Source organism: Cherax quadricarinatus, chromosome 1 (assembly GCF_038502225.1).
Source record: "Cherax quadricarinatus isolate ZL_2023a chromosome 1, ASM3850222v1, whole genome shotgun sequence".
Lineage (NCBI taxonomy): Eukaryota > Metazoa > Arthropoda > Malacostraca > Decapoda > Parastacidae > Cherax > Cherax quadricarinatus.
In genome coordinates, this window is record NC_091292.1 from 102,679,561 (window position 1) to 102,705,318 (window position 25,758).

At 38.3% G+C, this 25,758-nt stretch overlaps 1 protein-coding gene across 4 annotated transcripts in view; it reads right to left on the reverse strand.

Moving 5' to 3' along the window:
• Window positions 1–5,248: 5,248 nt before the first annotated feature.
• Window positions 5,249–25,758, reverse strand: part of pug (pug C-1-tetrahydrofolate synthase, cytoplasmic) — a 49,118-nt gene continuing 28,608 nt past the window's right edge. For 3 of the 4 annotated variants that reach the window (XM_070085467.1, XM_053777146.2, XM_070085472.1), the window contains exons 20-22: window positions 22,437–22,563; window positions 16,555–16,707; window positions 5,249–5,673 (exon numbers count right to left, since the gene is read on the reverse strand). In XM_070085467.1, coding sequence (XP_069941568.1) covers window positions 5,584–5,673; window positions 16,555–16,707; window positions 22,437–22,563 — 370 coding nt within the window. In that variant the 3' untranslated portion in view covers window positions 5,249–5,583. Of the gene's footprint in view, window positions 5,674–15,024; window positions 15,115–16,554; window positions 16,708–22,436; window positions 22,564–25,758 lie in introns of all 4 variants that reach the window. The other variant, XM_070085480.1, reaches the window with a different exon arrangement.

Below are 25,758 nucleotides of genomic sequence, written 5' to 3' on the forward strand. Positions count from 1 at the left end.
CATCGTAAACAGTCAAAGGGTTAAGGGTTAACCAATAGCCTGATTCTTAGCAAACTTATTATGGAAATGCATAAGATATTGAATTTTGCTGGAAATATTTCTCCAGTTAACCCTTTGACTGTCGCGGCCGTATATGTACATCTTACGAGGTACCGTGTTTGACGTATATATACTCATAAATTCTAGCGGCTTCAAATCAAGCAGGAGAAAGCTGGTAGGCCCACATGTGAGAGAATGGGTCTGTGTGGTCAGTGTGCACCATATAAAAAAATCCTGGAGCACGCAGTGCATAATGAGAAAAAAAAAAACTCCGACCGTTTTTTTTAATTAAAATGCCAACTTTGTGGTCTATTTTCGTATAGTATTTATGGTTGTATTCTCATTTTCTTGGTCTCATTTGATAGAATAGAAAACATATTATAGAAATAGAGGTGATTTTGATTGATTTTACTATAAAAAGAACCTAGAAATGGAGCTCAAAGTAGGGGAAATGTTTGATTTTTGCCAATGTTCAAAAGTAAACAAATGATGCCATTTTCCAATAAATGTCCAATTAGCCATTCTAATATGCAGTCATGAATGGGTTGATGTTATTTATACAATTATTACAGTATTGCAGTAGTCTGCATAATAGTAAGTCTTCTATTTTTTGTTTGAATAAAAATTCAAAATAGAAAGCAAGAATAATATCAGAGGGGACTGGAGATGTGACTGATGAACAAAGAAGATGTTATTTTAGAGCCAGGAATGTCTATATTGTTCATTCTGGACCTTATTTTGAAATTGTCCTATTTTTTAGTTTTTGTGAAATTGGCCAAATTCCAAATTTCTGACCACATTATTAGGTAGTTGAAATCGGTAAGTGGGCAGTTTCTTGTACTCAATCGATAGAAAAAATGGAGTTCTAAAGAAATAGCTATGAGTTTGGGCGACTGGAACAATGGAATTAGCTGAAAATAGGGCTCAAAGTTGGCGAAAGCGCCGATTTGTAAACATCGCTGAGGTTGCTAACTTCGCGAGAGCATAATTCCGTCAGTTTTCTATCAAATTTCGTTTTTTTGGTGTCATTACAATCAGGAAAAGATTCTCTATCATTTCATAAGAAAAAATAATTTTTTTTTTTTTAAATTTTGCGACACCAGGAGACACCTCAGGATTAGGGGTTGCGACAGTCAAAGGGTTAAGTATCTGGATTTAAAATGTATATATATATTTTTTTATTTCACTTTAACCCCTTCAGGGTCCAAGGCCAAAATCTGAAGTGGTGCTCCAGTGTCCAAGAAATTTAAAAAAAAAAAAAAAAAAAAAAAAAATCTTAAAAGAATTAAAGAGTATATTTTTGTGAAGGTAATAAGACAAAAAAACAAAAATTTCTGATCAGTACTTACCGAGATACAGCGGTGGGAAGTGATTTTTTTATTTTACGTTTTTTATACTTTTTTCTTTTCTTTTCTAATTTTTTTCTTTTTCTAATAACATTTGTGGCCTGTGAGACCAGTATAATGTATATTGCATAAGTGTACACTCATTGTATTCCACACAATAACTGCACTAATTTATCATTATATTGCTTACAAAACTTGTTTACAAGTTTATTGTAAACAAAATGATGAAAATATTAGTGCGGTTATTGTGTTGTATACAATGGTACCATATAGTATCATATGGTACAATGTGCCATAGGGTGCAATTGTACCATATGGTACAATGGCACCATATGATACAATGGTACCATAGGTACAATATGGCACATGATACAATGGTACCATATACAATGGTACCATATGGTACAATGGCACCATTTGGTACAATAATACCATATGATACAATGGTACCATGTGGTGCAATGGTACCTTATGGTACCATATGGTGTAATGGTACCTTATGGTACCATATGGTGTAATGGTACCATATGGTACATTGTACCATACAGTACAATGATACCATATGGTACTGTTGTATTCAACCAATAAACACTAATATTTTCATTATTATTTTGCTTATAATAGTTGTTTACAACAAAAATATGCAAAAATGTTGTATATTAGTAATGTTCTATTATATATTTACAAGTGTACAGGAACCTGACTTGTTCCTTGAAGTGGATGACAAAGCACTTTGTCTCAGAAACTGCGGAGTCAGTAGCTAGCTTGTGTCACCACTCACTCAGTCTTGGCTGGTGTCTCATGCCACCAACACCTATTGACCATATGGTACACGGTATCATATGTTACAGGGTACCATATGGTACATTGTACTATATGGTACCATGCAGTACAGGATAACATATGGTGCAGGGTACCATATGGCACAGGGTACCATATGGTACAGGGTACCATATGGTACAGGGTACCATATAGTACAGCGTACCATATGGTACAGCGTACCATACAGTACAGGACACCATATGGTTCAGATACAGGGATAACTATTCAAATAAGTCACCCTGACTTTTTTGGGTTATCCTAAGATTTTATATGTATGCTGCTATGTATGATAATCTACGTAAGTGTATTTCTGTACACCTGAATAAACTTACTCAAGTGCATGTGGCATCATAAGTTTATTTAGTTATACACAAATAAAGTTACATAGAATATCATACTTAGCAGGATATGTTTGGAGAACCTAGGATAACCCAAAAAAGTCAGACTTATTTCCATTAGGGTACCTGTACCCTGTACCATATGGTATAATGTACCATATGGTATAATGTACCATATGGTATAATGTACCATATGGTACAATGTACTATATGGTGCATTGTACCATATGATACCATTGTACCATATGATACCATTGTATGACATGGCACCATTGTACCATATGGCACAATGGTACCATATGGTTCAAAAACAATAGAATTCATCTTCAGCTCCACTTCCATCAGTCTTAGAACTGTAAGTTGTGAAGAGGAGAGTCAGAATTCACCCGGAGAGTGAGTGGGGAGTGAGAGCTTCCTTGCCGCCAGGCACAATGAACAAAGCTACTTTGCTGGTGTTCCCACAATGCCATGCGGGCTTCCAGATTTTTTTCTATGGTGTGCACACTGACCACCCAGACCCATTCTCTCAGATGTATGCCTACCAGCCTTCTCGTGCTAAATTTGACGCCACTAGAATTTTGGCGTAGATCTACGGTTTGGACCCTGAACGTAAAGCCGTAGATTTACGGGACGGACCCTGAAAGGGTTAAGTGTAAAAGAAGAGTTGTGGATTTGAGAGTCAAGAATTTCACTTATTCTCGTGTGATATTTGGAAATAAAGGCATGCAGGCTTACTTAAGTTGGAAATACAATTAGTTTATGCATACTGCCACTCATAAATTTATGCCTTGCCCCATTCCTTACATCTTTCCTGAATCCTGGTCATTTATGTAATGGCGGAGGGGGGCTAGAATCTATGGTCTGTGCCTGTGTGACTGCTAGGACCAATGTACAGTGGTACCTCGGTACACATCAGCTTTGGAATAAGTCCAACTTGGAATACGTCCTGTTTAGAGGTGAAATTTTTTGCTTGGTATATGATCTTCGTTTGGAATACGACTTGCATGTTAGAACTTGTATGGGTCAAAATGAGTCACGACACCGCGCACTACCCCTTTTTACCTCTCTCTCGAGACAAAGCCATGACCGCCCAGTAGCGTCAGTACGCCCGTTGCTACCATTCAGTGAACAGCCCACGCTGTAACCCTGAATTTTCACGTGATTTTTTTTTTTTGTATAAATTTTTAGTAAATTCATTAATTATGAGTTTTAAGAAAGTTAATGAGAAGAGCCAAGAATGAAGAAAATGGTAAGGGCTATGTCTATTGTGGAGGATATTGTCTTTCTGGGCAGGTCTATGGGTCTGGATGTGAGTGATGGTGATGTGGAGGAGTTAGTCAAGGGGCACAGGGAAGAGCTGAGCACTGAGGAGCTGCAGGAACATGAGGAGTACAAGAGTAAGATGGATGCACTCTCTTCAGGCTCATAAGATGAGATAGAGGAAGCCCCCTACTTCATCAATCAAGGAAATCTTTGCCAAATGGATGTATGTCAAAAACTTTGCAGAGAAGTACCACCCGAACAAAGCCCAAACAAGTCGTAATAGCATTGTCTGGAATGACCAGACAATGTCATTTCCGAAACATCTCGAGAAGGCAGAAGCAAAGTTCTTTGGACAGATTTTTAGTAAAAGTCAAACTTGGCAAGCTTCAACCAGGTCCAAACAGGGTAAAAGAGACAGAAAAGATAAGGGGACCCTCCTTCCAAACAAAAACATTTCCTCCTCCTCCCTTCTCAGCACTATTCTAGTGGGCACTCGACTCTTCGGCAAAGTAAACTGAGGTTAAATTTGTATTATTTCAACTAATTCTTTTGTATTTATGTAGGTATTTTAGTATTAAGCAGTGTTTAAATTATTTTATACAACCCCATCAATGTATAATATGCCAATAACAATAGGATTTTTTTTAATGGGAATGGATTAATCGTTTTCCCTATATTTCTTATGGGACATGTAGAGAGAATGGAGCGAAACAGAATGACTTCAAGAGTGTATCAGTCTGTAGTGGAAGGAAGGCGGGGTAGGGGTCGGCCTAGGAAGGGTTGGAGGGAGGGGGTAAAGGAGGTTTTGTGTGCGAGGGGCTTGGACTTCCAGCAGGCATGCGTGAGCGTGTTTGATAGGAGTGAATGGAGACAAATGGTTTTTAATACTTGACGTGCTGTTGGAGTGTGAGCAAAGTAACATTTATGAAGGGATTCAGGGAAACCGGCAGGCCGGACTTGAGTCCTGGAGATGGGAAGTACAGTGCCTGCACTCTGAAGGAGGGGTGTTAATGTTGCAGTTTAAAAACTGTAGTGTAAAGCACCCTTCTGGCAAGACAGTGATGGAGTGAATGATGGTGAAAGTTTTTCTTTTTCGGGCCACCCTGCCTTGGTGGGAATCGGCCGGTGTGATAATAAAAAAAAATAAGTTCATTTGGTATATATCCTGTCTGGTATAAGTTCAAGGTCCTGGAATGGATTAAGGACATATACCGAGATACCACTGTAGTATGAGACCTGTGATGTTCCATTATAAAAGGTTGTATGAAAACTTGAATATCATTATATATTACTTAGGATATTGGCCTGCCTTATCATTATTACTGTATTAATAACAAGCACAAAGTTTATACAGATCATATAGCCCATGGGCTTTGAACTTCCCTGATCTTGGTTTAAATCCCACAAGTACTCTTGCAATGGAGTATTAAAAGAGATACATAGTCCATACCATTTGTTTATTTAATTTTATAAAAATATTTAAAAAGTTATGTTTCCCAGTTTTTAACAAATAAAATGTCTTAAGTTTAAATGATGGCACCAACTTTCTGAACAAGTAAATGACAACTTTCAGGTGAAAGATTATTATTTCAATATAACCCCCACATACTTTAAATAGAAAAGCATATGTCTATCACAAAAAATATAGCTCTCATATAATTAAGATGAGCAACATTCTATCACAACATCCTGTCAAGTAACAAAAGCAGCGGCAGCAGCTAACCTGTTGATCAGTGAGTGCATTCACCAATGAAAAGAACATTTTATAGAATCAATCAAAATAGCCCTTGTACTTCTTCTTTTTCCAAGTCGAGGTCAATATCGTAGATGCAGGGCCGTGTAGGCAATCCTGGCATTGTAGTCATCTGGGGAATAGAATTTGAAAGTTATTACATATCAATTTTGAGAGGCACAGTCTCCTAGCACACTCACCTGTTATCTAACTTTTCACCTCCTCACCAAATTGTGGCAGTTTCATATAATATAAAAGTATTATAACTGCCAAGTACAGTACACTATATCAATCTCAGTGACAATGTATACTTTTAGTTATCCTATGATTAACTTTGATATAAATGTAAAACAATAAACATGAACTTAAAACTTTTACCATATTAAAGTTAACTCCAAAGAAATATACATTTCATTAATTATGCTACATGGGAATTTATATTTAATATCCAATCTTGGGAAAGCATAAAAATGAGGTTTTATAGCTTAATAATGCAGGGACACTGGAGTTTAATGCAAACTGTGTATTTGGTACATTTCTTAATCTCAGAAAAATATAACAAAGCTAAACATAAAAAAAATTGTGAACTTAAGCAAGCTGTGAGCATAGAAAGCAATTATGGCTAGCTAATACAGGTAAATGACATACATGCCAGAATAAGCCAATAGTATCCTGAAGGATTATGAAACCTTGAAGTGCAAAAAGGTATTCGGTGCTTACTTACCTGTACATCATCTTTCAACACACCAGCCATATCCCACTGAGGTAGGGTGGCCCAAAAAGAGAAACAAGCCTCTCTTTTTAACTTTAGTAATGTATACAGGAGAAGGGGTTGCTAGCCCCTTGCTCTCGGCATTTTAGTTGCCTCTTACAACGCATGGCTTACAGAGGAAGAATTCTGTTCCACTTCCCCATGGAGATAAAAGGAAATAAACAAGAACAAGAACTAGTAAGAAAATAGAAGAAAGCTCAGAGGGGTGTGTGTGTGTAAAATAAATAAATAAATATATAAATAAATAAATATAGTCGGACTTGAGTCCTGGAAATGGGAAGTACAATGCCTGCACTTTAAAGGAGGGGTTTGGGATATTGGCAGTTTGGAGGGATATGTTGTGTATCTTTATATGTGTATGCTTCTAGACTGTTGTATTCTGAGCACCTCTGCAAAAACAGTGATAATGTGCGAGTGTGGTGAAAGTGTTGAATGATGATGAAAGTATTTTCTTTTTGGGGATTTTCTTTCTTTGGGTCACCCTGCCTCGGTGGGAGACAGCCGACTTGTTGAGAAAAAATAAAAAATTATATATATATATATATATATATATATATTTTTTTTCTTTTTTTTTTTTCAACAAGTCGGCCGTCTCCCACCGAGGCAGGGTGACCCAAAAAAGAAAGAAAATCCCCAAAAAGAAAATACTTTCATCATCATTCAACACTTTCACCACACTCGCACGTTATCACTGTTTTTGCAGAGGTGCTCAGAATACAACAGTCTAGAAGCATACACATATAAAGATACACAACATATCCCTCCAAACTGCCAATATCCCAAACCCCTCCTTTAAAGTGCAGGCATTGTACTTCCCATTTCCAGGACTCAAGTCCGACTATATGAAAATAACCGGTTTCCCTGAATCCCTTCACTAAATATTACCCTGCTCACACTCCAACAGATCGTCAGGTCCCAAGTACCATTCGTCTCCATTCACTCCTATCTAATACGCTCACGCACGCTTGCTGGAAGTCCAAGCCCCTTACCCACAAAACCTCCTTTACCCCCTCTCTCCAACCCTTTCGAGGACGACCCCTACCCCGCCTGCCTTCCCCTATAGATTTATATGCTTTCCATGTCATTCTACTTTGATCCATTCTCTCTAAATGACCAAACCACCTCAACAACCCCTCTTCTGCCCTCTGACTAATACTTTTATTAACTCCACACCTTCTCCTAATTTCCACACTCCGAATTTTCTGCATAATATTTACACCACACATTGCCCTTAAACAGGACATCTCCACTGCCTCCAACCGTCTCCTCGCTGCTGCATTTACCACCCAAGCTTCACACCCATATAAGAGTGTTGGTACTACTATACTTTCATACATTCCCTTCTTTGCCTCTATAGATAACGTTTTTTGACTCCACATATACCTCAACGCACCACTCACCTTTTTTCCCTCATCAATTCTATGATTAACCTCATCCTTCATAAATCCATCCGCCGACACGTCAACTCCCAAGTATCTGAAAACATTCACTTCTTCCATACTCCTCCTCCCCAATTTGATATCCAATTTTTCTTTATCTAAATCATTTGACACCCTCATCACCTTACTCTTTTCTATGTTCACTTTCAACTTTCTACCTTTACACACATTCCCAAACTCATCCACTAACCTTTGCAATTTTTCTTTAGAATCTCCCATAAGCACAGTATCATCAGCAAAAAGTAACTGTCATAATTTTTTTTTTTTAAAATTCCCATTTTGAATTTGATTCCCCATAATTTAATCCCACCCCTCTCCCAAACACCCTAGCATTTACTTCCTTTACAACCCCATCTATAAATATATTAAACAACCATGGTGACATTACACATCCCTGTCTAAGACCTACTTTTACCGGGAAGTAGTCTCCCTCTTCTACACACCCTAACCTGAGCCTCACTATCCTCATAAAAACTCTATACAGCATTTAATAACTTACCACCTATTCCATATACTTGCAACATCTGCCACATTGCTCCTCTATCCACTCTATCATATGCCTTTTCTAAATCCATAAATGCAATAAAAACTTCCCTACCTTTATCTAAATACTGTTCACATATATGCTTCAATGTAAACACTTGATCTACACATCCCCTACCCACTCTGAAACCTCCTTGCTCATCCGCAATCCTACATTCTGTCTTACCTCTAATTCTTTCAATTATAACCCTACCGTACACTTTTCCTGGTATACTCAATAAGCTTATTCCTCTATAATTTTTACAGTCTCTTTTGTCCCCTTTTCCCCTTTCCCTTTATATAAAGGGACTATACATGCTCTCCGCCAATCCCTAGGTACCTTCCCCTCTTTCATACATTTATTAAACAGAAGTACCAACCACTCCAACACTATATCCCCCCTGCTTTTAACATTTCTGTCATGATCCCATCAGTTCCAGCTGCTTTACCCCCTTTCATTTTACGTAATGCCTCACGTACCTCCCCCACACTTACATTCTGCTCTTCTTCACTCCTAAAAGATGGTATACCTCCCTGACCAGTGCATGAAATTACTGCCTCTGTTTCTTCCTTAACATTTAAAAGTTCCTCAAAATATTCTCGCCATCTACCCAATACCTCCATCTCCCCATCTACTAACTCCCCTACTCTGTTTTTAACTGACAAATCCATATTTTCCCTAGGCTTTCTTAACTTGTTTAACTCACTCCAAAATTTTTTCTTATTTTCATTAAAATTTCTTGACAGTGCCTCTCCCACCCTATCATCTGCTCTCCTTTTGCACTCTCTCACCACTCTCTTTACCTTTCTTTTACTCTCCATATACTCTGCTCTTCTTATAACACTTCTGCTTTGTAAAAACCTCTCATAAGCTACCTTTTTCTCTTTTATCACACCCTTTACTTCATCATTCCACCAATCACTCCTCTTTCCTCCTGCCCCCACCCTCCTATAACCACAAACTTCTGCCCCACATTCTAATACTGCATTTTTAAAACTATTCCAACCCTCTTCAACCCCCCCACTACTCATCTTTGCACTAGCCCACCTTTCTGCCAATAGTCGCTTATATCTCACCCGAACTTCCTCCTCCCTTAGTTTATACACTTTCACCTCCCTCTTACTTGTTGTTGCCACCTTCCTCTTTTCCCATCTACCTCTTACTCTAACTGTAGCTACAACTAAATAATGATCCGATATATCAGTTGCCCCTCTATAAACATGTACATCCTGGAGCCTACCCATCAACCTTTTATCCACCAATACATAATCTAATAAACTACTTTCATTACGTGCTACATCATACCTTGTATATTTATTTATCCTCTTTTTCATAAAATATGTATTACTTATTACCAAATTTCTTTCTACACATAGCTCAATTAAAGGCTCCCCATTTACATTTACCCCTGGCACCCCAAATTTACCTACTACTCCCTCCATAACATTTTTACCCACTTTAGCATTGAAATCCCCAACCACCATTACTCTCACACTTGATTCAAAACTCCCCACGCATTCACTCAACATTTCCCAAAGTCTCTCTCTCTCCTCTACGCTTCTCTCTTCTCCAGGTGCATACACGCTTATTATAACCCACTTTTCACATCCAATCTTTATTTTACTCCACATAATCCTTGAATTAATACATTTATAGTCCCTCTTTTCCTGCCATAGCTTATCCTTCAACATTATTGCTACTCCTTCTTTAGCTCTAACTCTATTTGAAACCCCTGACCTAATCCCATTTATTCCTCTCCACTGAAACTCTCCCACCCCCTTCAGCTTTGTTTCACTTAAAGCCAGGACATCCAGCTTCTTCTCATTCATAACATCCACAATCATCTCTTTCTTATCATCTGCACAACATCCACGCACATTCAGACTTCCCACAAGCATATATATACACACCCCTCTGGGTTTTCTTCTATTTTCTTTCTAATTCTTGTTCTTGTTTATTTCCTCTTATCTCCATGGGGAAGTGGAACAAAATTCTTCCTCTGTAAGCCATGCGTGTCGTAAGAGGCGACTAAAATGCCGGGAGCAAGGGGCTAGTAACCCCTTCTCCTGTATATATTACTAAATTTAAAAGGAGAAACTTTAGTTTTTTCTTTTGGGCCACCCCGCCTCGGTGGGATACGGCTGGTACGTTGAAAGAAGAAAGAATATACAGTGGACCCCCGCATAACGATTACCTCCAAATGCGACCAATTATGTAAGTGTATTTATGTAAGTGCGTTTGTACGTGTATGTTTGGGGGTCTGAAAGGAATAATCTACTTCACAATATTCCTTATGGGAATAAATTCGGTCAGTACTGGCACCTGAACATACTTATGGAGTGAAAAAATATCGTTAACCGGGGGTCCACTGTATATGCTTGTATATGCACGTGTAGTGACCTAAATGCAAGTAAAAGTAGCAAGACATACCTGAACCCTTGCATGTTTATGAGACAGAAAAAGAGACACCAGCAACCCTACCATTATGTAAAATAATTACAGGCTTTTGTTTTACACTCACTTGGCAAGATGGTAATACCTCCTTGGGCAGATACTGTCTATCAACCTACTACCTAGGTTACTTGTACATACATTGGTTGAAAATATGAATAAGCACCCCTCAACTATATTAAATGAACCTTTTATCCAATATTTTTTTATCTGCTCACTTGTGCATATGCAGAGACAAATACAGAAAAACAAAATTGATAATACTGCAAATGTTGTGTAAAGATAAACTGACAAAAATATAAACTAGATGAAGATGGTTAATAATGATGTTCTCCGATATTTTCACATGAAAAATACAGTTAACATTTTAACAGATAAAGACGATACTAAAATAGTTCGTTTTAATTCACAACTTCAAAACTGCTACCAAAAATATCTTAGTGAACTAGTACTTTGTAGGATTACCCTTCCTCTTGTTGCAATGAACCCTCCTAGGGACTGACAAAGCTAACTTATGAAGATAAAGTCAATACCCTTCTACACCTGCTTAATGGTTCTAGAGATTTTGGAGCTAAAGGATACATCCATGCTATGAAGCTTATGCTTAAGTTTCCAAACGTTCTCTATCAGAATTAAGTCCACTGAGTTTCCAGGAAAGTCGTTAAAAAAAAAAAAATTCTTCATGTCTTTGGAAGTAATGCAAGGAGGTACCATACATTTTCCATACAAAAGTTGCCCTGGCATTTCTCAAATATGCCAGGCAAATAATCTTCTGAAGGTATACTTATGGGCATGCATATTTATAACACTTACTGTACATAAGAGATCCTTCCTATAAAGACAGACCAACACGGCTGAATTTGCACTCGTGAAAGGTGTAGAAAGCAGCAAGATATGATTAATGTATACAAGTGGATGACAGGTATAAATACAAAGAAGAGTGGAGCAGTTTGCCCTATACAAGTTAGACAAATACACAAGCAAGAAGGATTGGACCTGAGAAAAACTAATCTAGCATGAGCCAGTAGGCCTACTGCAGTGCTCCTCTTTTCTTGTTTTTAACAGATAAAATCATCCCAATTAGAAAATTCTTTGTTACTTTTTTACCATATGCATTAATAACTTGCATATGTTCATTTTATGCTTGTACAGAGCTCACAGTTATTTGGTAGAGATTGGTCAAGAACCACAAAATTAATATTTATGCTTCTTAGGCTGAATTAAAGATTATTTGCTCAGTAGCTTTTTACCAAGTGTATTAACACTTTGTGTATGTTCATTTTATGTACTATATATGTAAAGAGCTCACTGTTTGGTAGTTATTGCTCAAGAACAGTAGATTAAATATTTACACCATAAACCAGTTCAATGAGGAATGAGGCAATTTATATTGTACAACGCCTGTGTATTAAAAATATTTAGATATATTAGAAATCTGTAAACAAGAGAGATGGATCACATGATAATTTTTTCCATACTGTATTACCCAAATTCCACTGTCACACCACATGACTCCCTTAAGTGCAAGAATGGAAGCTTTTTCAACATGGTAAAACCCAATAAAATTATGTACAATATTATACAGGTAAAGTATTACAATACTTCACTGAGAAACTGAACTACTAAGCAGACTGTCAGAGAACTATTAAACTAAGGTTTCAACTAAAGAAATGACTAAACAAAAACAAATTAGATTTAGCAAAAGTAGGAGAATTTTAGGTTAATTTTCTTGGTAAGACGACATTAAATGCAGAGAAGTCTTTATTCACCCACAAGAAACCTCCATCAAGTACATACATGAAAAACATGAGAACAATACAGTGAACTTTCATAATTTATGAGGGTTATGTTCCTGAAAACTGTTACCAATGATTTATGCAACTTTTCAACTGAAAAAACAGGATAAATAGAGTTGCATTCTTCAAGTACTCCATTTTTAATGCCTGAGGGAAGATAGTTGTTGATTCAGTTTAAGAGCATTTCTTTCATAACATTATTGGTACAGAACTACAAGTTAATAAATTAGATATGTGCAACACCAAGATATCTATTTTGAAGAGGTTTCACCAACCAGTCCCTTTTTTTCAATTGAACACAGCTTATTCGCTGGAGACAGCATATTCCTTCCAAAGAAAGTGGGAAGAGAGAGCATAAAGGACCCTCAAAACCACCAGCACTCTTATTTTTTTGTATACATTTTTGTTTGAAATAGGGTTTACAGTAACCTCTTGTGGGGGGTTTCAACTAGGATTATACTGGGGAATGAAGCAAGTCTTCCCACATGCCTGTGATAATAATAAGCATACAGAATTGACAACGACATCAATGTTTGCATACAACATCGCAACTTCCATCGCTCACACCGTGGCATGGAAGTGAGCTACACTCTTATTACATGAAAATGACAAAGGCAGATGTCTGGAGTTATCAATTATCAAACTAACACCATTCATCAGAATAGTGGCTTGTTCACCTTGGCCACATCCATCACCCATATCCCAGAATAATACAAGCTTAAAGGCCAGTAGGCCTACGGTATCCTGGTCTTTCACCCAACCTCGGTTACCAAGTTCACTGTTCAAGCAGCACTGTTCACTGTTCTCTTTTCTATGCATTTATAAAGCTTCCCTCTGGGTGAAATATGCCAATAAAGGCTTTCTTGCAATTAGTGTCCTCTTAACATTTATCAGAATTTTACATCTTCTGTGCACACATTCATTTGAGAAAACATGCAAAATTATGGAAAATAGTAATAAAACATTTACCCATGTGGATAACCATTTGCTTCATAAAATTTGCTTGTTAGTGGATGTGTGGAAAGTGCTTCATTAATTGTATCACTAGTTATTTTATTATTGTGCCACTCTGAACACTATTTACCCTACATAAGCAGAAGTATGGTGTAGGAGGTAGGTTACTGAAAGCAGTGAAGAGTTTTTACGAGGATAGTGAGGCTCAAGTTAGAGTATGTAGGAAAGAGGGAAATTTTTTCCCAGTAAAAGTAGGCCTTAGACAAGGATGTGTGATGTCACCGTGGTTGTTTAATATATTTATAGATGGGGTTGTAAGAGAAGTAAATGCGAGGGTCTTGGCAAGAGGCGTGGAGTTAAAAGATAAAGAATCACACACAAAGTGGGAGTTGTCACAGCTGCTCTTTGCTGATGACACTGTGCTCTTGGGAGATTCTGAAGAGAAGTTGCAGAGATTGGTGGATGAATTTGGTAGGGTGTGCAAAAGAAGAAAATTAAAGGTGAATACAGGAAAGAGTAAGGTTATGAGGATAACAAAAAGATTAGGTGATGAAAGATTGAATATCAGATTGGAGGGAGAGAGTATGGAGGAGGTGAACGTATTCAGATATTTGGGAGTGGACGTGTCAGCGGATGGGTCTATGAAAGATGAGGTGAATCATAGAATTGATGAGGGAAAAAGAGTGAGTGGTGTACTTAGGAGTCTGTGGAGACAAAGAACTTTGTCCTTGGAGGCAAAGAGGGGAATGTATGAGAGTATAGTTTTACCAACGCTCTTATATGGGTGTGAAGCGTGGGTGATGAATGTTGCAGCGAGGAGAAGGCTGGAGGCAGTGGAGATGTCATGTCTGAGGGCAATGTGTGGTGTGAATATAATGCAGAGAATTCGTAGTTTGGAAGTTAGGAGGAGGTGCGGGATTACCAAAACTGTTGTCCAGAGGGCTGAGGAAGGGTTGTTGAGGTGGTTCGGACATGTAGAGAGAATGGAGCGAAACAGAATGACTTCAAGAGTGTATCAGTCTGTAGTGGAAGGAAGGCGGGGTAGGGGTCGGCCTAGGAAGGGTTGGAGGGAGGGGGTAAAGGAGGTTTTGTGTGCGAGGGGCTTGGACTTCCAGCAGGCATGCGTGAGCGTGTTTGATAGGAGTGAATGGAGACAAATGGTTTTTAATACTTGACGTGCTGTTGGAGTGTGAGCAAAGTAACATTTATGAAGGGATTCAGGGAAACCGGCAGGCCGGACTTGAGTCCTGGAGATGGGAAGTACAGTGCCTGCACTCTGAAGGATGGGTGTTAATGTTGCAGTTTAAAAACTGTAGTGTAAAGCACCCTTCTGGCAAGACAGTGATGGAGTGAATGATGGTGAAAGTTTTTCTTTTTCGGGCCACCCTGCCTTGGTGGGAATCGGCCGGTGTGATAATAAAAAAAAAAAAATAAAAAAGCAGAAGTGTCATGCCTAACTGCAGTATGTGCCAAAATATAATCACTTATTAACATAACATTCAAAAAGTGCAGGTAATTAGCACTTATTGTCACTTCCATTAAAACTCACCTCACTTCTTGGACCTCACTTTGGCACAAGGCGTCGCAGCCAGTGCAAGCCACGAACCAGCGAGGGTGGACGTGGGACTTGCCCAGACTCCTTGTAAGAGGTAACACACATGCTTAAATCTTTCCAAATCTAATCTAGACAATGACTGCATAAAAAAATGCAATCCAGACCTCACTTCCATGCAAATCACTGTATATACTCTTGCTAGAAAATTGTACCTGAATACAGTTTTGAGAATTTAAAAAATGATTTGACTAATGCATTATGTTAAATTATCTGTTCACCTAATATTCCTAAAAATCAAATGACTTATTCTAAGAATCTGAAATAAATCAGATACTTATAGTGTCATTCTTAAGGCTACCATAAACATACAACAAAGTCTGTGCCTTTACCACAGAATTTTACTTCTGTTTACATTCTAACTTTGATCTTTGCTCAAGTCAGAGGGGGTCCCTGTACATTACCCATTACTCAACACTGTATACAAGTATATCAAGTCCTTAGAAGAATTATTAATGATTCCCTAACATTCCTGTATTAACCTGGATCTACCTAATTTGTGTTACTGTACAATTTTTCAATCTTTACTTTGTTTTCCCCTCTAGCAATCCATTCTTTCACTCTTGTGTTGCCAATGATCATTATCTACTGCTATAAACAACCTACTCTTATGAATTTTATTGATTGCAAATTAAAAGCTTTTATTTAATGCTGCTTATTTTTATATATCCAAAGAATGACTTTTCAATGCTAAATAATTTTGCATACTATAAAGCATATACAGTACATATTTGCTTCAAAACAGAAGAGAAGTATTGTACCTCTAAGATATTTCTACCACTTAACTTCCTTTGTAAAACATGCCTTTTAGTTTTTGGTTTACATTTAAGCAAATTTTTCTATTAAGATTTTCTTAAATTATCTGAAAACCATTTTTAATAGAAGTCTGTTCATATTTCACACATTACCACATAGCAAGAAGCTGAGGTATGTCATTTGTAGATTACAATTATTACACCCACTTCAATTTTAGTTTTTAGGGGATATGGATGAAAAAATGGAGCATTAGCAGCAACAATGGTTTAACTAAGAACCATAGAACATTTCACATAAAGCAATACAGATTAAGGCAATAGAAACAGAACACTACCAGAGTTTGCCCAGCTTACCATCCAGGAATAACTTAATAAACTTGTGTTATACTGTCTTACACTGAAAAACTTGTACATTTGAAATTAAGTCCGGGCAAACCTTCACTGACAAGGTTCCATATTCCGGCATGTAATCGTCTACATTAACATTGTACTGAACCTATCTAGGTGGTAATAAAACTACTTCATAAAGGAGAGCAATTAGTAACATTTTAGGATCATGCAGTGATGTGAACATTAAAAGGCTTGCATAACCTACATTACAGCAACCAATAAATGTTGCAAAAACAATGACAATTATAGCCTGATTATAACCACACAGAACTTCAAAATCATGCATCTCATACAGCAATATAAAGCAAGATTTTCCCCTTACCGTTCCAACAAGAGGGTAGAGGAACCCAGCACCAACTGATGCTCGTACATCCCTAACTGGAATGGTGAAGCCTGTAGGTGCACCTTTCTTACTTGGGTCAGATGTTAATGACAAGTGAGTCTTTGCCATACATATGGGAAGGTCATTGAAACCCTGAAATGCATTACACACATTTAATTGAAATTTTAACTCAAAATAAATTAAGTTACCATGTATAGTAAGACAATATTGATTTTAGTATATTCTTATCCAGTTAAGATACTGTACCACTGCTTCATGTATTGCAATACATAATTTTTATTATTAACACGATGGCTGTTTCCCACCAAGATAGGGTGGCTTGAAAAAAAAACTTTCACCATCATTCACTCCATCAGTGTCTTGCCAGAAGCATGATTACACTACAGTTATAAAACTGCAAACATAACACCTCTCCTTCAGAGTGCAGGCACTGCACTTCCCATCTCCACGACTCAAGTCCGGCCTGCCGGTTTCCCTGAATCCCTCCATAAATGTTACCTTGCTAACACTCCAACAGCACGTCAAGTCCTAAAAACTATTTGTCTCCATTCACTCCTATCTAACACGCTCACACATGGTTGCTCGAAGTCCAAGCCCCTTGCATACAAAACCTCCTTTACCCTCTCCCTCCAACCTTTCCTAGGCCGACGTCTACCCCACCTTCCCTCCACTACAGATTTACACACTCTCAAAGTCATTCTATTTTGTTCCTCTCTACATGTCCGAACCATCTCAACAACCCCCCCCTCAGCCCTCTCAATAACAGTTTTGGCAATCCCGTACCTCCTCCTAATTTCCAAACTACAAATTCTCTGCATTACTTTCATATCACACATTGCCCTCAGACACAACATCTCCACTGCCTCCAGCCTTCTTGTTGCAACATGCACCACCCATGCTTCGCACCCACGTAAGTGTGTTGGTATAACTATACTCCCATACATGCCCCTCTTTGCTTCCATGGACAAAATTCTTTGTCTTCACAGACTCCAAAGTGCACCACTCGCCTTTATTCCCTCGTCAATTCTATGATTCACCTCATCTTTCATAGACCCACCTGCTGACATGTCCACTCCTAAATACAGTGGAACCTCTACCTGCGAGTGTGTCCACGTGCGAGTTTTTCCAAATACTATGAGCAATCGATGGGTCGATTTTTTGCTTCCATACGTGAGCAAAATTTCCACAAGCGAGCAGACCTCAAGGCAGGTTCCTTGACACTGGTGAGGGGCTCTTGCTCTTGATCTCGAGAACTGTATCTCATTTGTTTGCTGGACTATCTTATTGAAACTTGGGCAATGTATGATGGAAAGATGCTTCTTAACATACACCAAAAATGAAAGAAATCTAAGCATAAATAATGGAGTTCACTTTTCAGCAATTAGCCACTCCTTAGCGGTAATTTCGAATGGTTTTTATGGTTGTATTCTTGTTTGTTTGGTCTCATTTGATAGAATGGAAGATATATTACAGGAAGGCGGGGTAGGGGTCGGCCTAGGAAAGGTTGGAGGGAGGGGGTAAAGGAGGTTTTGTGTGCGAGGGGCTTGGACTTCCAGCAGGCATGCGTGAGCATGTTTGATAGGAGTGAATGGAGACAAATGGTTTTTAATACTTGACGTGCTGTTGGAGTGTGAGCAAAGTAACATTTATGAAGGGGTTCAGGGAAACCGGCAGGCTGGACTTGAGTCCTGGAGATGGGAAGTACAGTGCCTGCACTCTGAAGGAGGGGTGTTAATGTTGCAGTTTAAAAACTGTAGTGTAAAGCACCCTTCTGGCAAGACAGTGATGGAGTGAATGATGGTGAAAGTTTTTCTTTTTCGGGCCAAACTGCCTTGGTGGGAATCGGCCAGTGTGATAAAAAAAAAAAATAATTACAGAAATAGATATGATTTTAATTGCTTTCACAATGAAAAGTACCTTGAAATAGAGCTCAACCTAGGAGATATGGTCCATTGCTTGGCTATTTCAGTCTTGAATGGGTTGACATTATTTATACAATTATTGCAATAAGGAATAACAGTAAATCTTATATTTGTGTGAATAAAAATTACAAAGTATTTATATAATAATAATAATAATATGTTATTATTTTTTTATTATCACACTGGCCGATTCCCACCAAGGCAGGGAGGCCCGAAAAAGAAAAACTTTCACCATCATTCACTCCATCACTGTCTTGCCAGAAGGGTGCTTTACACTACAGTTTTTAAACTGCAACATTAACACCCCTCCTTCAGAGTGCAGGCACTGTACTTCCCATCTCCAGGACTCAAGTCCGGCCTGCCGGTTTCCCTGAACCCCTTCATAAATGTTACTTTGCTCACACTCCAACAGCACGTCAAGTATTAAAAACCATTTGTCTCCATTCACTCCTATCAAACACGCTCACGCACGCCTGCTGGAAGTCCAAGCCCCTCGCACACAAAACCTCCTTTACCCCTTCCCTCCAACCTTTCCTAGGCCGACCCCTACCCCGCCTTCCTTCCACTACAGACTGATACACTCTTGAAGTTTTTCTGTTTCGCTCCATTCTCTCCACATGTCCGAACCACCTCAACAACCCTTCCTCAGCCCTCTGGACAACAGTTTTGGTAATCCCGCACCTCCTCCTAACTTCCAAACTACGAATTCTCTGCATTATATTCACACCACACATTGCTCTCAGACATGACATCTCCACTGCCTCCAGCCTTCTCCTCGCTGCAACATTCATCACCCATGCTTCACACCCATATAAGAGCGTTGGTAAAACTATACTCTCATACATTCCCCTCTTTGCCTCCAAGGACAAAGTTCTTTGTCTCCAGAGACTCCTAAGTGCACCACTCACCCTTTTCCCCTCATCAATTCTATGATTCACCTCATCTTTCATAGACCCATCCGCTGACACGTCCACTCCCAAATATCTGAATACATTCACCTCCTCCATACTCTCTCCCTCCAATCTGATATCCAATATTTCATCACCTAATCTTTTTATCCTCATAACCTTACTCTTTCCTGTATTCACTTTCAATTTTCTTCTTTTGCACACCCTACCAAATTCATCCACCAATCTCTGCAACTTCTCTTCAGAATCTCCCAAGAGCAGTGTCATCAGCAAAGAGCAACTGTGACAACTCCCACTTTATGTGTGATTCTTTATCTTTTAACTCCACACCTCTTGCCAAGACCCTCGCATTTACTTCTCTTACAACCCCATCTATAAATATATTAAACAACCACAGTGACATCACACATCCTTGTCTAAGGCCTATTTTTACTGGGAAATAATTTCCCTCTTTCCTACATACTCTAACTTGAGCCTCACTATCCTCGTAAAAACTCTTCACTGCTTTCAGTAACCTACCTCCTACACCATACACTTGCAACATCTGCCACATTGCCCCCCTATCCACCCTGTCATACGCCTTTTCCAAATCCATAAATGCCACAAAAACCTCTTTAGCCTTATCTAAATACTGTTCACTTATATGTTTCACTGTAATAATATGTATAATATGTATAATTATAATACGTATAATAATAATAGTATAATAATATAAACAATAATAATATGTAAAGTAATAATACATATATAATAATAATGTACTACATATAACAATTACAATAGACGGCTTCAAAAAGGCCGTCACTAGATGGCAGTGTTTACCACAACAAAGAGGGAGCAGTTATGGCTGTGTCCACCTGTTACATAATGCCATTTTATTCATTCTAGAGTATATATCATGTTTCTATGTTATTTTTATTGTTTGTTGTGTCATATTAGATGAACTGTGATATATAAATAAGCCGTATAGATGATATTAGCGAAATTATTCATGAAGTATTTTGCCCAGTCTCCAGACAAACTCTCGTCCACCGCCGACAATGCCCATACCACTACATGAATGACATTTTATTCATTCTAGAGTATATATCATGTTTCTATGTTATTCATATTGTTTGTTATGTCGTATTAGATAAACTGTGATAAGTAAATAAGCCGTATAGATGATATTAGCTAAATTATTCATGAAGTATTTTGCCCGGTCTCCAGAAACTCGTCCACCGCCGACACCGCCCATACCACCACATGAATGATACATTTTATTCATTTTAGAGTATACATGTATATCAGGTTTGTATGTTATTTATATTGTTTATTATGTCATATTAGATGAAGTGAGATAGATAAATAAGCCATAGAGTTGATATTAGCGAAATTATTGAAGTACAGAATTCCACTGGAACGGATTAATTGCATTTCAATTAATTTAAATGAGGAAAATTGACTGCAAACGAGCAAATCCAGTTGCGAGCAAGGTCATGGAATGGATTAAACTCGCAAGTAGAGGTTCTACTGTATCTGAATACATTCACCTCCTCCATACTCTCCCCCTCCAATCTGATATCCAATCTTTCATTACCTAATTTTTTTGTTATCCTCATCACCTAACTCTTTCCTATATTCATAATATATGTATATTTTCCCAAGCTATTATAGTTTATCAGGGTCATGCCTCAAGGCTAGTGTATGGAGGACCAACACCACCACTATTGTTGAAAAATGACATTATTTGCCAACTTATGTTAAAACTCTCAATGCAAAACTCTCAACATACACCAAAGCACATTTTCCCCTACAATTAGCATAAAGGTTCTAGGAAGACATAAGTGAACCAAGAGTTCAAATGACATATGATAGTCTATGTGCAGAGCTCATGTCCCCACTTCTTTTCTGTTCACCTTACACACACTTCATTATTTTGTTATTCCTCTACTGATACTAACAAAAAGAATGAACACGTGTATACAGTGATTGTCATTAAAGTAAGCTGGCCCCCTCTAAAATCACAATCACCAAATAGGTCATCCTTTGTGCTTTACAACATCCTTCAACCATCTAGGAAGTGATTAAAACATTCTTCAGGATTTCATGGGGTAAATTCCCTCAACTCACGGATGGCTCTCTAAAACCGTTGGTGTGGGCTGATATCCTTCCCTATTAGACCTCTATCTCAGCCCCTAAGTTCTGAATGGGGTTCAAGTCTGGGGAGTTTCCTCACCAGCTACAGAAGAGTACCTCACAGTCACAAAGACAATGAGCAACAGATTTCATGGTGTGGCAAGGAGCAGAATGATCACACACATCACTGACTTCTATTTCTTATGCTTGATGCCCTGTCTTATGTAATCCAATGATCTCTGCATTTGCCTCATCTCAACAACTTTCTCCTGCCCATATCAATTTGTCAATAGCCAAAAATGTCAGTTGGCCCTCAAGACCACATGGAGAAGAGGGACCACGAACACAAAACTGTCCATAACAAAAGCCCAAAGGCACTTAAGATGCAGACAGTAGCCCGAGGGAATCCTGATTCGAGTTTGACAGGCCGCTATAATGTTTTGTTTCACTGACAAATGTGCCAGGGAAGGGTATTATTTGGGCATTAAATTACATCAAGCGCTTCCACTCGGCGTACTTTAATGACAAGCTCTGTAGTGGTTAACATGTGGAAAACTATGCCATAACTTTTAAATTAAAAAGAAACAGCAGCAACAATGAATACTACAAAGTTTATGGTCACAGTGTGGGGGAGGGGATGAAGATAAGATAGCGACTGATATAACTATCCAAATTGTAAACAAACTCCTCCTTAATGCAATTTTCATTTTTTCTAAATTTTGTACTAGCCATTACAGTAATATTATTAGTGATGCTTTAAATATATAAACTCAATAATTATTTTATACCTCAGGTTCTCTTATTAACACCTAAAGAAACCAGTAGAAGCAGTTGGAAAGAGAAAATAAAATCTCAAATAATTTAAGACTTTTAGCTGGAGAACACTGACCAAACTGAGCCACTGTTAACTGACCTGTTTTCTGAAACGATTAATCTGCTCTTGTGCCTCAGGCTTGATCTCTATATCATCAGCACCATATATCTTTTGGGCAATAATACGAATCTTCTCCTCGATGGGTAAAGTCAGGCGATACAAGAACCTAAAAAATAATGACTATTAGAGGATCCCTTCAACCAAGACAGTAAACTAGCAGACAGTTATCAAAAATGTTAACTTTTATGAATTTGTTTTATAAAACCAGATCCTGTTACAAAATATAATAGTATCTTTTTAAGTATAAATCATTGCAAGTTACTCAAATTACCCATCACTTTTAATACATGCTGCTGTCAACTGTACCTTGACAGCAGTATGTATTAACCCGTAAACGGTCCAAGCAGATCTACGTTCATATGTGTAGCGCTACAAAAGTAGATCTAAGTTTTTTTTACATATTTTCAAATATAACAAAAAAAAAAGTAGATTAAATTTTTTTTACACATTTTCAAATGTAGAAAAACAAAAAGAAGATCTACTTTTTTTTACATACTTTCAAATGTTGAAAAAACGTATACGTATATACGTTTGGACCATTTACGGGTTAAAGAACATTAGGTAATAAATAAAAACTAGAAAATGGCTTTTCTAGCATAGTGAAAGAAAAGTCACAAACAGCTAAGGCTATGGTGGTCTAATTTATTATATGGCTGCTGTAAGACTTCTATGTAAAGTATTACTTTCCTATTAAAAATGTACAGGTCTCCCTCAACATTCGCGAGGGTTAGGGGATCAAGAGCCTCTCGAATGTTGAAAAACCGTAAATGTTTGGTGCCCCAATATACTGTAGGGAAATATAATACAATGCTGCTTCCTTAACTTGTTGAACCATGAACAATCATAAAATACATGAAAACGTCGTAAATTGTACTAAATATATACATGTTATGCTTTAATAACATGCATGTTATTAAATACCACAGACTCCACCACTGCCTCCACCACTTCCTCAACCACTGCGAGTCCCTACTACCCTCCCTCCGACCCCCACAACTGGCAGCCAGCCCTCCCACCACTCAGTGTGGTGAGTGTTTTGTTTGTTCATTATTTGCTATTAAACTACAGTATAAATAATGTAAACCCATTCATGACTGCATATTGGAATGGCTATTCGGGCAGGTATTAGACGGTGACATCATGTGTTTACTCTTGAACACAGCAAAGAATCAAACATTTCTGCTACTGTTAATAATAACCATAGTAATAATAACAATAATAATAATAATAATAATAATAATAATAATAATAAATAATAATAATAATACGATATAATTGAAGAAGGAAATTGTACAAAAATATGAGGGAGTGGTTGACACATCGTCAGTGTGGCTTTGTTTATGCTGGAGTGAGCATTAGTCTCCCTGCTCTTCCAAACCATTTCACAATAATTCAGCGGTTGAGGCAGTGGTATTAATAACATATATGTTATAAATAATAATAGTACATATTATTAATAACATGTATGTTATTAAATACCACTGCCTCAATTGCTTCCTCAACCGCTGCCTCTACCGCTGCCTCTACCGCTGCCTCTACCGCTGCCTCAACCACTGCCTCAACCGCTGCCTCAACCGCTGCCTCTACCGCTGCCTCTACCGCTGCCTCTACCGCTGCCTCTACCGCTGCCTCTACCGCTGCCTCTACCGCTGCCTCTACCGCTGCCTCTACCGCTGCCTCTACCGCTGCCTCTACCGCTGCCTCTACCGCTGCCTCTACCGCTGCCTCTACCGCTGCCTCTACCGCTGCCTCTACCGCTGCCTCTACCACTCCAGTCGCACTCAATCTACAAGCACCAAACACGATGAATTATTGTGAAATGTTTGGAAGAGCAGGGAGACTAATGCTCACTCCAGCATAAACAAAGCCACACTGACGATGTGTCAACCACTCCCTCGTATTTTTGTACAACTTCCTTCTTCAATTATATCGTATTTATTATTATTATTATTATTATTATTATTATTATTATTATTGTTTTTTTTTTTTTTTTTCAACAAGTCGGTCGTCTCCCACCGAGGCAGGGTGACCCAAAAAAGAAAGAAAATCCCCAAAAAGAAAATACTTTCATCATCATTCAACACTTTCACCACACTCACACATTATCACTGCTTTTGCAGAGGTGCTCAGAATATAACAGTTTAGAAGCATATACGTATAGAGATACACAACATATCCCTCCAAACTGCCAATATCCCAAACCCCTCCTTTAAAGTGCAGGCATTGTACTTCCCATTTCCAGGACTCAAGTCCGACTATATGAAAATAACCGGTTTCCCTGAATCCCTTCACTAAATATTACCCTGCTCACACTCCAACAGATCGTCAGGTCCCAAGTATCATTCGTCTCCATTCACTCCTATCTAACACGCTCATGCACGCTTGCTGGAAGTCCAAGCCCCTCACCCACAAAACCTCCTTTACCCCCTCTTTCCAACCCTTTCGAGGACGACCCCTACCCCTCTTTCCTTCCCCTATAGATTTATATGCTTTCCATGTCATTCTACTTTGATCCATTCTCTCTAAATGACCAAACCACCTCAACAACCCCTCTTCTGCCCTCTGACTAATGCTTTTATTAACTCCACACCTTCTCCTAATTTCCACACTCCGAATTTTCTGCATAATATTTACACCACACATTGCCCTTAGACAGGACATCTCCACTGCCTCCAACCGTCTCCTCGCTGCTGCATTTACCACCCAAGCTTCACATCCATATAAGAGTGTTGGTACTACTATACTTTCATACATTCCCTTCTTTGCCTCCATAGATAACGTTTTTTGACTCCACATATACCTCAACGCACCACTCACCTTTTTTCCCTCATCAATTCTATGATTAACCTCATCCTTCATAAATCCATCCGCCGACACGTCAACTCCCAAGTATCTGAAAACATTCACTTCTTCCATACTCCTCCTCCCCAATTTGATATCCAATTTTTCTTTATCTAAATCATTTGATACCCTCATCACCTTACTCTTTTCTATGTTCACTTTCAACTTTCTACCTTTACACACATTCTCAAACTCATCCACTAACCTTTGCAATTTTTCTTTAGAATCTCCCATAAGCACAGTATCATCAGCAAAAAGTAACTGTGTCAATTCCCATTTTGAATTTGATTCCCCATAATTTAATCCCACCCCTCTCCCGAACACCCTAGCATTTACTTCTTTTACAACCCCATCTATAAATATATTAAACAACCATGGTGACATTACACATCCCTGTCTAAGACCTACTTTTACCGGGAAGTATTCTCCCTCTTTTCTACACACCCTAACCTGAGCCTCA